Source organism: Salminus brasiliensis, chromosome 1, assembly GCF_030463535.1.
Source record: "Salminus brasiliensis chromosome 1, fSalBra1.hap2, whole genome shotgun sequence".
NCBI lineage: Eukaryota > Metazoa > Chordata > Actinopteri > Characiformes > Bryconidae > Salminus > Salminus brasiliensis.
Window position 1 is genome coordinate 16,438,055 of NC_132878.1, and position 14,398 is coordinate 16,452,452.

A 14,398-nucleotide genomic window follows, 5' to 3' on the forward strand; every position below is an offset into this window, starting at 1 on the left:
ACATCATTATAAAACAAAAAACATACAAGCATTTTATAAAGACTGGACATTCACAGCTGCGCAAAAATAAAGTGTTCAGGCTGGCAATGGGGCGGCCTGGTGAACTGTACCTATGGTTTCAGCACTATTGTTATCACATTCTTTCCTAAATGACTAAGCATTAATGTTTATCCCTGGCAGAACCCCAGCACTATGCAACTCTACTCTCCCCCGTTCGTCCTGGGCCCTACGCGCAGTAAGCACTCAGAGGCAGGAGAGGTGTGCTCAGAGACTCCCGCCCGCTACAACGTGCTCTTTGTGGGCTACTGTCTGTCTCACGACCAGCGCTGGATCCTGGTGTCCTGCACTGACCAGCATGGGGAGCTTCTGGAGACCTCCATTATCAACATAGACGTTCCCAACAGGTACAGACCACATATTGTCATAGGTCCATAGGACTGACTATAGCCACATAGTTACATTTTTTTAATTTATATATATATGCCTTTAAGTTAAGATGTTAAGAGCTTACATGATGTTTTTTTACTTTCAGGTCTCGCCGTCCCAAGTTCTCCCCACGCAAAATAGGCCTACAGAAACTGTGGGAGTGGTGCATCGGCATTATCCAAATGACAGCAGTGCCCTGGAGGATTGTAATTGGCCGTCTGGGTCGGTTAGGTCATGGAGAGCTGAAAGGTGTGAGGAATTTTAATATAAACTGTGAAATAGTTTTAGACAGCCTTCTGGTAAAGTTTAATTAAGGGTGATTCTCCAATTGGGGACTTTTTTTTCCAAAAAATTGCAATGCATTTGTTTTAATTATGGCAAGACAATATTTACATGCTTGAAAAAAAGGCTTAAAGATGGCCAAGACTTAGAATTGAAATACTTCATATTTATTTGCCAAGTGATATAGTGCCATTTCTAAACAGTTTTATTTACTGTACTGATGGTATAACTAAAAACTTGTCATTACCAACAATTGTGTATTGGAGCAGAGAAGTCTGGGCTGGGGAAACTCTACTATACTGATTTTGGTGCAGTTTCTTTTGACGCAATTAATAATGATTAATTATTTGTTATTATTATTTAATATGTTTCATTTGTAATAAAGCTTCTCTAACATGAATAACCTGGGAGTTTCCCTAATACCCTAGTTTCCCCAATTTCCCTAGTATCACCCTTAAATGCTATTCAAAAGAGTAGTTCAGTATGAAATGAAATATACACAATTTTCCACCTCCGCCAAATGTAGTTGATCCCTGAAATGTGCTTTAGTTTTACACTGTGGTTTGGAGGCTAAAGGCAGCCTATAGGCACTCGAACCATGTCAGGTTGTTACATTGTGACATATATAAAATTTAGATTAAGATTGTGTTATTAAATTTTTAGCCAAACTATTACTGATTAAAAAACAGGCACATCTTCTCAGCTGATAGTATAGTCACAGCATATATACTGTTAGTGTCTATGACAACTCTCTAATGACAATTCTCTGTTGTTCTGTCTCCATGAATCAGACTGGAGCCTTCTGCTGGGTGAACACTCTCTGCAATCCATCAGTAGGCAGCTGCGTGAAGCGTGTCGCATGTGTGGTATCTCAGCTGCTGACTCCCCGTCTATCCTCAGTGCCTGCCTCGTCTCCATGGAGCCCCAGGGATCCTTTGTGGTCATGCCAGGTAAAGGGCTGCCTGCTTCATAAGGCTTTTTTTGCCGTCTCCTAATACACTACAACAGAGACTGAGGGCCCTGTGTGTGTGTGTTTGTGTGTGTGTGTGTGCATTTACAGATGCAGTGACTATGGGTTCGGTATTCGGCCGCAGCACAGCCCTAAACCTGCAGACGTCTCAGCTGAACACCCCACAGGACGCATCCTGCACCCACATCCTGGTCTTCCCCACTTCTTCCACCACTCAGGTGGCCCCCAGCTCCTACCCCACAGAGGACAACCCTGGTACTGAAAAACCTTTATGCGACCTTCAGCTCTTATTCCTGTGACCTTAAAGGAATACTCCAGTGTTCATTTTCAAATGGCCCGTTACTATGGACAGAAAATCAGTTGACTCCAAAACAGACTTCTAATAAAAGCCAAATGGAAGGTGTTCCAGCATCTGTCTGGCTTCTGTCATTAGTGTGTTTTGGCTCAACAGGTTTTTGTGTTCTTTCACTAAGTACAGGCAAATTATTGTCCGTGGTAATGGACCTTTTGCATCCGCAGCAAATGTTCTGTTACCATGGACAGTCATTTCTTGTACTTAGAAAAGAACAGAAAATCAGTTGACTCAAAACACTTATAATAGAAGCAAAAGGAAGGTGTTTCAGCATCTGCCATGAGTGTGTTTTGAGTCAACAAGTTTTGTGTTCCTTCACTAAGTACAGGAAATTAATGTTGGTAGTAATGAACCATTTGCTACAGATGTGGCGCATCACGGTGAAAAACACCAGAGTATTTCTTTAAAATCGCAGTATGTGACCCAGGTCTAGACTTACTAGTATATTTTTATATAATTATATAACATACTGTAGCTGCATGGTTTGAGAGCTATTTCCATCCTTACACAAATACATTGCCACAGTCCTACAACTTAGCCCTACCCGAAACCCCCCAGTCACGACATCCTTACTACGGATACCCATGTGTCCCCAATGTCCTCTCTTTTGAAAACAATGTATATACAGTGTCGAAGTCACCCTGTATTGATTATTCTAAGTTGAATCTGGCAATTGTTCCTTTACATTGTGTCCGAATTTCATGATGAATGGACCAGAGTGAAGTTCACCAGAATCAGATCGTTTTACACTTACTGCAATAGAAAGTAACTGTTCTCTTTGTAGGCGTCTCCTGTGAAGTTGCCATTTAGGAGATAGGAGGTGACCGCGATTATATAATGTGTAGTCATATGGGGAAAATTTGGGCACCCCTGGTGTTTTGTTGACTTTATAAGTTACAATTATTGTTTATTTACTGTTCATCTGTGCTCTTAAAGTTTATATAGTTTAGTCTATTTTATTTGGTCCATTCTCTGTGAAATGGGCACACAATATAGAACGCAAAGAGCATCTGGCATTTTCAAATGTAAAAACATTTAAACCTACATAATCTACTAATTTAATATAAATACATTAATAATATAATACAGCATTCTGATATGACAGTGATTAAATTTTGTATTTATTGGAATTTAATATGTAATTAGTTAAACATGCGTAAAAGGTAAGTATAAACAAAGCATATAAAGTGTCCTTTCCAAGTGTTGAGTGTTGCCCAAAATCTGGTCAGCTTGCTAATTGCCTATGGTAACATTTTATAGTGATCAAAAGGACAGACCACCACACTCACCTCTTGTTCGACATGTTAGCATATTGTTTAGCTCAGTTTGATTTTACTGATCAACTTGCAATCTACAATGCTACCACCAGAGGGTGCTATGCACCTTGACCAAAATTCACTCCTTGCCCAGTTGACTTGCCCAGTTGACTTGCTGTTGACGCAGCTTCACTCTCTTCTCCTCACCCGTCCAGATGACATGTTTGGCCTGCCGTTCCCGGACGAGTTGGAGAACGACATTGGGCATGATATGATGTTCTTTACGGGGAACCTGCACCCTTCCCCCAACACCTCTCCTGTGCCCTCTCCTGGATCTCCCTCTGGCATGGGGGTGGGCTCCCACTTCCAACACACACGGGTTAGCATCTGCTCCGAAAGAGCATTCATTAGCACTTCATTTTAAGACCTTTTTTAAAGACTCAGTAAAACGTTCATAAAAAATACATAACTTGCTCATAAATTCTTATGAGGACTTATGGCTGCTCAGCATGTGATTGTCTACGTAACATCATTGTGATAACGAACCCGCCGTTATCGGAAATAGTAAGGTTATGGAAAACACATTCTTGATTTGAATGTGAATTAATGTAATGAGATTTTATCCCAAGTCATTGTGGTCCATTTATTTCTAGTGGTCCATTCTATAGTCATTCTTCACCCAAGGTGTTAGGACACGGGTTTTCATATGACAGCGATGAGAATCATTCCTTGCGTAGCCGTGACTTTTAATCAGACTGTGTGTGTGTTGTAAATGTTTTATGAATCTCTTAAAGGAGGCAGGGACCTTCAGCTGAAGTGTTACCAAAACAGTTTTATGTCCCGAGTGACTCCTATACTATACTGTGGTCATGTGGGCGTAGTGGGTAAACTGTATGTGTGTGTGTGTGTGTGTGTGTGTGTGTGTGTTCCTTGTTTGCAGAGTCAGGGAGAGCGTTTGCTGTCCCGCGAGGCTCCTGAGGAGCTGAAGCAGCAGCCTTTGGCTCTAGGCTATTATGTCTCCACTGCTCAGGCTGAAGGGTTGCCTCACTGGTTCTGGGCCTCCTGTCCTCAAGCACAGAATCAGTGCCCACTGTTCCTCAAGGTACCTAACCTGCACCTTCTCTCCTTGCAGCTTCTTCTCACATGAAGCTGATTAGTACATCTGCACCTAAACATATATGCGTAGAGCAGGGGTTGCTGTGAGCAGCATGCGATTAGTCGACTGCAGTGTCTGTAGTACAAATGAAGAAAAGTGAATAGTAAACAGTAAAACAGTACAGTCCAGGCAGGAGGAAAGAACAGATACATTGTGTACTCTCAAAAGAATAGGACTCTCTGGAGCAGATGAACATAACCCTTTGGCACTATGTATAATGCTAGGCATAGGTTAGAACAGCATAAAGCCTCCAGCATTGAACTCTGAAGGTCTCTGTAATAATAGTGCTACATCCAATACTTTTGGGATAAGATGGGGAGTTGGAGATGAAGTGGGCTGGTGATCATCCAACATCCTGACCTGACCGTAGAGACAGTTACTCCAACAAAAGCAGGATAAACTCTTTTTAATACCTGTGTTTTCTTACCTGTGAAGAAACAATGAATGAGCAGGTGTCCCAATACTTTTGTCCTGATAGTGTATCACTTTTTCTGCTGAACACAAAGCTTAGAGTAGGAGAACAGAGCACAAAATAATGTCTTTATTTTTTTCTAAATTATTGTAAAAGCATTTGAGGCAATCCTTAATACACACCACAACTGTGCTACAAATGAAAAACACAAACTTTGTACCATTTCTAAACATTTCGGCTGAAAGCCAGTAAATACAATTGTTGTTTATATTGTGCAAGTTTTAAACCTAAATGGATCAAAGTGTCTCTCAAAATGAGGATGAGTAGTGTACATCTATAGCATCTATTTTAAACAACATGCTATAGTACATCTGTAGAATATAGTACAGTATAAAATCCATGCATTAGATTTGTATACATTTTAGAAACAGCTGAATATGGGAGGCTGTACACAGCTCTCACTGTGAGTGGTTTATAAAAGAATGCTACATTACAGCCAACAAAAGGGAAAGTAACATAATATATGGCTGCATTAAGTGGCTGAGTGCACATAACTCAGTAATCAAAAACATGTATGACTAAATTTTTTGGTTTTCAAGCTGAATGAGTGATCTGAGGCTCAAAGCTGCTAAAATATGCAGTGTGTATCTCACGTCTCAAAACACAGCATGTGCCACTGCATTAGCCCCTGTTAGCAAACAGCAAACAAAATACGTCTCACTGGCGATTTTCACTGAACGCTCACATCTATGCCACTATGGTAGTGACTAGTTTCCAGCGACTTGTTGGTACAAAAACTTGAATCGTTGTGCACTTTTCCACTATTGTAACGATCCAGAAACTGGGTTTATGTAGGTATAGGTACTGTCGTGTGCACAGAATCAATGGCAAAATGTTTCCATTCCAGAGCCTTAATTGTTTTTAGGAATGTGGTGTTGTACTGCTGTAGGATGTGGCTGAATGTTGTGTGTGTATTTTGTCTTTCCAGGCCTCTCTGCACCACCATATCTCCATAGCTCAGACAGATGAGTTGGTCTCCAGCAAGACTTCTCAGAGGAGCCCACATCCACTGGACTCCAAAACCACTTCAGATGTGCTCAGGTCAGCTGCACCCTCCATTCAGTCCCAGTCTACTTATCACCCATCTGCAAAGAAGCTGGAGTTCTTTATATTCCTGTGATCTGGTTATTAATTTGGCAGCAGAATTGAATACAATCCAGTTGAACCTTTACCATCGGTGAGCTGACAGTGTCAGAAAAAAAGTCTGTCATGAGAGTGAGGAAGAAACCTACAGCAGAACCAGCAGAAGTCTAAGTGGAGGACCTCATCCTCCATCCAGAATAGTGAGCCAACCAAAAAGGTTCAGCCAGTAGTGGTCCTGAAGTCAAAGCCTGACCACTGTAGTAACAATGATGTGTTTTTTTAACTTTTGTCTGATTGGAATATTTGTTCTTTTGGAAAATACTATATTTTACCTGCTGCCGGAGAGCAGACAGCATGTATAGCAGTTTCTTTGTTTTATTTGCATAAACCAAGATTATATGATCAATTAATATCAGTCCAATGTCAGAAAGGGCATTATTGGTCTTTGATGAGGTCTCAATAAGATTTTAGCCCCTTAAAAAACTGTGTCCATAGTGTAAAATGACATAAAATAGGAATTCATCTCCAAAGCTCTCCTCATAGGAGTCTAGTATTATTTGTAGTTACCATCCAACACCTGGTTTGGTAAATCAGTACTTATGTACTAATGATATTAAATCATGTGAGCTGCTGATAAAATTGAATACATCAATGCTCTGGCTAGAGGCGTCCAGGAGAAATCTGCAACCAAGCTTTGTTGTTCAAACTAGCTCAGAAGATCTCAACTACTTTCTCATAAGATCTCAACTACTGAGAACTGATTGTTACTTTTTGCTGTATTTATGTTTACCTGCATCTGTTCTAACGTGATCTGGAATTTCGACAGTAAAAACATTAATCAAATCATCAATGGTTTTCAATAATGTGCTTAGGTACCTAAAACCTTTGCACAGTACTGTATGTTAGATAAGCCTGATGTTAGATACTATGAGGACTAGACTGTCAGAGATCTGAATCTTTAAATAAAGGAAAAATGGATCAAATCCTATTTTTGGTTTTGAATGAAGAGCCAATCCAATGTCTAGACAGAGATTAAGAATTCATGCAGAGGATTTGAATGGAAAAGTGGTGACTGACCGTTTAACACCAACAATGTTTCTTTTCTCTTTGCAGGTTTGTGCTGGAGCAGTACAATGCCCTCTCCTGGCTAACTTGCAACCCTGCCACCCAAGACCGCCGCTCCTGCCTTCCTGTGCACTTGGTCATCCTCATCCAGATGTACAATGCCATCCTCAACATCTTATAGGACTAGTGGAAAGAGGCCAGTCAGCTGGGTGCACTGTACTGTCCCCTTCTGAAATGTAGCCCCATTGGCCACTGGCATTTTTGGCTTAAAAGGAGGAACTTCTTGTCTACCTTTGCACTGCCTTTTTTTTTGCGTAGGCCGGGTTATGGCGTCCCTCGCATGGCCGCCTTGGGCTTCGGGCTCTAGCAACAGGTGAGGGAAAAAAGCAGCTTGTACTCTCCATAGAAGGTGGTGGTCAGTTTGTCAAAACTGATGTTTGCATTTGACCATCTCTGAAATAAGCCTAGTACAATCACTACCCTTTAACTTTCTCAGCCATACGACGCGGTTCTTACACCATATGGTCCGACCTGGAGAAACGGATGGGAATGTGAAATCCTGCACTTTTGGACCGAGTTTCAAGTGGCAGCCATGCTTTCTGTTTTTCTTGTTTTTCTCCACGCCTGAAGATCCAACTGAATCTCCCCAAGGAAGGACACAGCTGTGTGACGTGTCGTGTAACACTATGATGAATGAAGCTGAGAACTTTAGCCATGACCTTCAAACATGGCTATTGATGGTAGACCATTGAGAGACCACCGAGGCGGTCCACGCTTAGCCGCAGCAGTTTGTCCACATGCTCTCTGAAGACTCACCGAATGTTACACTATGGCCTAATCCGATATGCAAAGTCTGAATCTGAGCTTTTATAAGACTCTCTTTCTGTCCATCTCCCAACTGTCCATGATGCATTTCAGCCCCAGCGGGTTAGCCCACTGAACCCGGGCTGATTTTACTCCACAACATCCTTTTATTCAGCATTTTATTATTTTTATTTGTTTTTTTACATCTTTGTAATCTATTGTACAGAGCTCCTCTAAGTGTCGCTCTCAGTTTGCATTCGAAGCTAAACACTCACGAGACTGCGACTCAATAATGGCACTTTTAACTCCCTCACGTTTTGTTTCTTTTGAGGAGTCAATTTTATTGTTGTAGATAAACTTGCCAACTAATATTTGACAATGAAATCAAAATGATGAAAAGTGTATTTGTTCATAGTGTAAAGCTGACTTTGCAGAGAACTATTTTTATTAATGAAAGCAAAAATTTGAATAAAAAAATACAATCAAGGCCTTTTTTCCAAATTCAAATTGAAAGCCTTGAGATCAGAAATGTTAACTCTAATTTTAAAGATGAGAATTGTAACAAAAAAATGAAAAATGCCATATTTATATATTATATATCCCATTGTATAATTGCATATATATCATATGTCTTTCTAGCCACCACAGATGGGGAATATTGTGGTAGGGGTTTACACAAACACACATACACACACACACAGACACACACACATACACACAAATCTTTTAAGAGACAAAACAGTATAAAAGTTTATGAAATTAATGCATTAAGTTGCATATTTACTTTTTTATTTACACTTTGGTCTTCTTGCCTTTTAATTTAATGAGCTAAGTTAATAACTAAACAACGCAGAAAAGATATATTTATGAAAGTGTTTTCTTTTACTGCAAAATAAACTTGAAATAGGCAATAGATTTAATTCAGTGTATTTGAGCATAAAGCATATTGTATATTTAACTAATATGCATTATTTGCAAGGCAGTTTTGAAAGATGTCAAGAAAAAAAACATTGTTAAACCATTGGGAAAGGTCTGTTGCTCATTCATGGTCATTCAATTTGCCCTGTAATTTGTATACTCCCTTGCATGTTTGTAAATACACTTTTCAGCAGTGTTTTTTCAAATTTCTGAAAGCTGTACATTTCATGCCAGTTTTGATTCATTTTGTTTTTCAATATGACTCCTATGAAGTTTTTTTTGTCTCTCCTATTTTGCCTTATATATCCACCTCATTCAAATACAGCCAAGGGTGCATTGCCAAGACATATGTATACTAAGGACAAATACTTTGGGGCAGGTTTGTTACACCTACCATCATTTTGAATATCAGACAGATCTGTCTCTGGGAAGAGATCTGTATCTTTTACACTTTTTTTAAGTAAATTATTCAAATCTGAAAGGTGAACGGCTCAAGTGTGTTATTTCTCCTCATAAGGGTGACATGGACATGGCTACGAAACGTCTATCCTCTTAAAAATAAAGGGAGTAAAAGAAGTACTTTTGTAAAAGAGATGCGCAAGTGTTCAGAACCTTTTAAAAACCTAAAAAAAACTTGATGTAAAGTTTCCTTACCTTTACAAAAAGTTTTTTACACTTAAAAATATCCTTTACAAAACTGGTTCTTTATGTATTAGCCATGCCATCACTCAAAGAACCATTTAAAGCACCTTTAATGGTAGGAGTGTAAGTTATACTTCTCTTTCCTGCCAAATCGCCACCCATTATTGAGCAAGTCCAGGTGCAGATGCGTCAAAACACATCCATCTCTATTGGATTCAACAAGCCTTCAGGTAAAGTCGGACAGCATCATGGCAGAATTTCAGCGTATTCTCACAGTTGACTGAGCTGAATGGGGAAATTCAAAATCGTTTATTTTTTCAGTTATGATACGCTTTGAAATATACTATATCAGTCAGCCCAGATAAACAAAAACCCAGCCACTTCCTTGGGCTGATGTAGTTCTGTTATCAGTAGGTTGGCAGTTCTCCATATGCCACAGGCTGTGAAGACCTCTATGCAAAGCAGGGGAAGCTCTATCAACGTGTTTATATTGCGTGCACAAACAGCTAAGGGTTAAGTTCACTATTACGCAATCGTACTGACATTTAAAGGACTGGCTAGTCTAAAAAAATAGCAACATGGCCATCCAGGCATTGGTTGCTAGTGCCGAATAAGTTAGCTTAACGGTATGTACTATTCGCTGCAGTAGGAAGCTGTCGACTAGTTGGTAAAAGAAAACAACAGTAGTGTGGATGCAGACAGACAGCAAAGAAAGCAGCTCTTCTGTGAAACACTGCTAATCAAACTTCGGCAGTCTTTAGAGATGAATCCAGTTCTACAGTCAGCTGCACAAGTACAATAAAAACACTTCTGTATATTCGTCTCAAAATGAAGCATCTAGTGTTAACTGCTAACCGCTTGTAGGTCCACGCATGTGCAGAGCTGCTATGTAGCGCAACTTGACAGAACAAGACAACCATATTTAACATTTGTGTCAGACACAGTGCAGTGAACACACATACACACCAGTGAAACACACATAGTGACTGTGAGCACACATGCCCGGAGCGGTGGGCAGCCATTGCTGTGGCACCTGGGGGAGCAGAGAGGGTGAAGTGCCTTGCTCAAGGGCCCAACAGTGGCAGCTTGCCGAGCCCAGGAACCGAACCCGCAACCCTGTCATGAATAGCCCGGAGCTCTAATCACTGAGCCACCACTGCCCCTTACACCTGTAGCAGCAAGACGGAACATGCTGGAAATCTGCAGGCTATCATCACAGAGTTTCCAAAACGTCCGTTCACAGATGAAAGAAGACGACCGATCATGACTTTGCCGCTTTATTGTACAAGATATTTAACCATTATCTGCTGCTTCTGGAGAGAGTCATAATATACTTTTTTAAAACCAAGCTACACAATCCCATCCAACACTAGCCTTTAGAATACCATCTCCCTGCAGTACGGTGCTCTTACAGTGAGTATTTTCTCAGAGACGAAAGGCCACTCACTACCAGCCTATTAAAAGTGTAGCCCAAGAAGCACCGAAGGTTCGGAGGTTTTATGTTTTGATGCCCGTGTTTAGCTGTTATCTTAAATATGATTGACACATTCTTAGCTATTATTAATCAGCATTTAACTGCACTAGTTAAATATATATACACATATTACCAGTATATATTTTTTGCTTTTGCCACATGGGCATAGCAACTAGTTTTACTGTTTTCTAAACTACTAATTGACTACAAAAAAAAAAATAGTCATAGTCAAAATAGTCTAGCTTATCTTTTTTTATTAGTGAGGAGTACGGCTGTGAAAGTAAAATATAATCCACATTTTTTAACTTACTTATTTTTAAAAATACTGAATTACTGCTATATCAATAAGAGAAATTACATTCATCTACTATTGTAAGTTGTTTAAAACAATTTGTGACAAATCGTGACCCTCAAACACTGTTTTCTCTTCATGCTGTGTGAACCAGGCCTCAAGACCGTGGCAGACTGTGACCTTTCCTGTGGCAGTGTCTGCATAGTGGAGTTCAACCTGGGTGAGAGTTAATGCAAAAGCCAGGGAAGCAAGTGTGCTGGGCTAAATCTCAAGTCTGCTCTTTTAAAAACGAACTGGACTACCACAGACTAGTGCTAGGCTAAAAGCTAACCCTCTAGCTGACCTGCTACAATCTCTTCAGCTAGCTAACCGCTCACAGTGCTGAGAGGACACAGCAAATGTTTATACTGGTCTTGTTACAGTGCTAAAATCAAAGCTATGCTATGGTATGCTATGTGGCTTCTGTGTAAAGTCAATCAGAGCAGAAGTTGTTTATTTTTTTACAAGCTCACCATAAAAGCAAAGCGTTAGCATTAGCGTGTTTCATTTGGAGACAAAATAACAGGGTTTTTAAAGGCCTTGAACAAAAACCACTAGGCATTTTTAACCCCAACCAAAGTCACATACTTACTGTTTAAACATCACAGAACAGCCTAAAATAGTAAAGACAAGCATTTGAAAAGAAATACTTTACCATTACAACCATACCAACTCCCAACTATAGTTCCCATAGCCTTTTATTAGCACACAACATGGCTGACAGGTTTACCTGCTGTTGGAGTATCACATGGGAAAATGGCAGTAAAAATGCAGCACGTGACTCATCAGATCAAGCTTTCACCAAAGCATGTCCTCATCAACCCCGCAGCCTTTTATAAAAACAACAGCCTGATTTCTGAGCCGGTCTGGCTGTCGAGTGCTGTTTTTATTTAAAGTGCAGACACGCGAAGGCTCACAGGGAACCTAACCAGATGACTCATATTGAGGACCAAAATGGGCAGAATGTCCATTCTGAAGACCAGGGTCGAGTGAAGTAGGGGCCCACTCAGCCATGGCAATTCAATAACATGGGGCCTTGGTGCTAGCGCTGAAAAAAAAGGAGAAGAAATCAAGCAAACATAACAATGAGAAAGGCTCAGTGCCGGCCGCAGTGGTCATTGTATGGACGACTCTGAAGAGTCACTCTTGGGTTTGGGCACCAGTCTAATGGCAGCCCATGGAGTGGAAGCAGGGGCTAATTGTGTTGCACATTACACACAGATGGCCTATTAAGCCTTGGCCATTCACTTGTTACCTACCTCAGTATTCCTCTTTAGCCAGCAAATGGCCTCTAAATTGGACAAAGGAATTCAAAGTGCACCCTACCGTCGAATCCATACGACCCTTCAAATGTCATTTCAATTGCATATCTGAGCTTAGCTGTAAAGTCCAGTTTTTACACATACATTTGTATTTGCTACAGAGTCATTACTGGGTCTTGAGCTCACAGTGTGTACAGCTGGGAAAAACACATTTGTCTGATTCCTGATATTTGTCACATAGAACAGGCAAGTCACCCGTGTGGAAAAGTAATTGCCTCCTTAGTTATTTAAGCGGCAACTGATGAAATTTAGCCGACTGGACACATCCTGGCTTGAATGCAGCCGGATGTTGATTGCAAACCTTGCTGCTACTGAAGTTAACCATCAGAGTTTTACAAGCACACTAGTCCATGATCAAAAAAGAAAGTGGCTGAAAGACATTTCTAAGGTTCTAGACCATCACCGAACCTTCCGAACCGTCATATTGTTGGAGGGATCTTTAGTGAAGACAAGGTTCTATAAAAAAAAAGTTGAATGCTTAAAATTATATTTTCTATAATGGACAATCTCTTGTGCTGTGTGTATATATATATATATATATATATATATATATATATATATATATATATAAAGGTTCCACAATTGCTATGATTTAAAGAACCTTTAGTACCTTTAGTACTAAAACCCTTATTTTCTATAAGTAATATACTGCAAGAAGATATACTGATCAATCTTCACAGATGGGACTGTCCCGCAATCGAATCTTTTAATATCAGCCAATACCAATCCGATCTTTGTGCTGGTATAAATAACACAGCCAAACAGTGTAGATAAGATGAGCCACTGATTAATACTGAAGTAAAATCATTTGAATTGTTTAGTAGTTTAGTTGATACTTTTCATAAAACATAGTGTGTAATATCTTATTATCCAGTCTGGCTCTCCTTCCTAACCATTTAGCTTCCAGCTCCTTTAAAACACTGCAGTCAGGTCACTGTGTGTGTGTGGTGGTACACACTCTGGATTAATATCTGTCATCGACTACTAATGTGAAATATCTGTAATATCAATGTACTACAATTTGGATTTCAATAATGTGTGTATTTGCGTTAGCGTTAGCCTCTGCTCGGTTTTGAATGCACACTTCCATTAGGGCGATAATGTCCGGTAATGGCACCTTGAGGGCACCATACGCCACTCTGGACACCATGGTCAAAACTAAGACTAGGAACTGGATTGGTATACCCAATAGGATAGGCCTGGCACATTTCAACGAACATCCCTACAAAAAACATTTTATAAGAACATCCAGGGAACTGCAGGTGAACTCCATATTTAGAAACTAGTCAAAAGAGGCATCTGTGAGAAAGCAACATAGTGGGACACTTTTAACTATAAGAAACATCCATATAAAATAAGGATCTTCGGAGTACTATTAAATCCTATTACGTATCAGAGAATTCTAAGATGTGCTGTCGGTCAATTCTTTTCATTAGCTGAAGCTGAAGCATTATCGGGTTATGCACCAAGACAATGGTCTAAAACAGAAAAGCAAATCCACATCTGTACAAAAGCTGCTGGACCCTGACTCAAGGACCTCTGCTGGACATTCCTGATATGAATTATTCAGAGACCTGAACATCTGAAAGCTTAAAACAATTATTTTGAAATTGAAAAGCTCTTTATTGAACCAAATAACATTTTGGACATTTGAATTTTTTAATAGCGCTTCCTGAACGTGGGTTGAACTATTCTGGAGGCCTTGCCTCTCTGTTAGGCTGGGTGTCTGTGTAGCATCTGACATGACTGCCTTCAGTCTCCACACCAGGAAAACAGCAAGGTGGGTGGCGTGTGTATGAGAGAGAGAGATAGAGAGACAGAGAGAGAGAGGAGGGTGAGAGAAAG

The 14,398-nt window shown here is 40.1% G+C and overlaps 1 protein-coding gene across 4 annotated transcripts in view; it reads left to right on the plus strand.

Annotated features, from left to right (window-relative positions):
* Positions 1 to 9,265, plus strand: part of LOC140549669 (mediator of RNA polymerase II transcription subunit 13-like) — a 139,661-nt gene extending 130,396 nt beyond the window's left edge. For all 4 annotated transcript variants that reach the window (XM_072673422.1, XM_072673443.1, XM_072673435.1 and 1 more), the window contains exons 24-31: positions 181 to 404; positions 533 to 675; positions 1,500 to 1,658; positions 1,769 to 1,933; positions 3,502 to 3,665; positions 4,227 to 4,388; positions 5,843 to 5,955; positions 7,111 to 9,265. In XM_072673422.1, coding sequence (XP_072529523.1) covers positions 181 to 404; positions 533 to 675; positions 1,500 to 1,658; positions 1,769 to 1,933; positions 3,502 to 3,665; positions 4,227 to 4,388; positions 5,843 to 5,955; positions 7,111 to 7,243 — 1,263 coding nt within the window. In that variant the 3' untranslated portion in view covers positions 7,244 to 9,265. The remainder of the gene's footprint in view (positions 1 to 180; positions 405 to 532; positions 676 to 1,499; positions 1,659 to 1,768; positions 1,934 to 3,501; positions 3,666 to 4,226; positions 4,389 to 5,842; positions 5,956 to 7,110) is intronic.
* Positions 9,266 to 14,398: the final 5,133 nt, after the last annotated feature.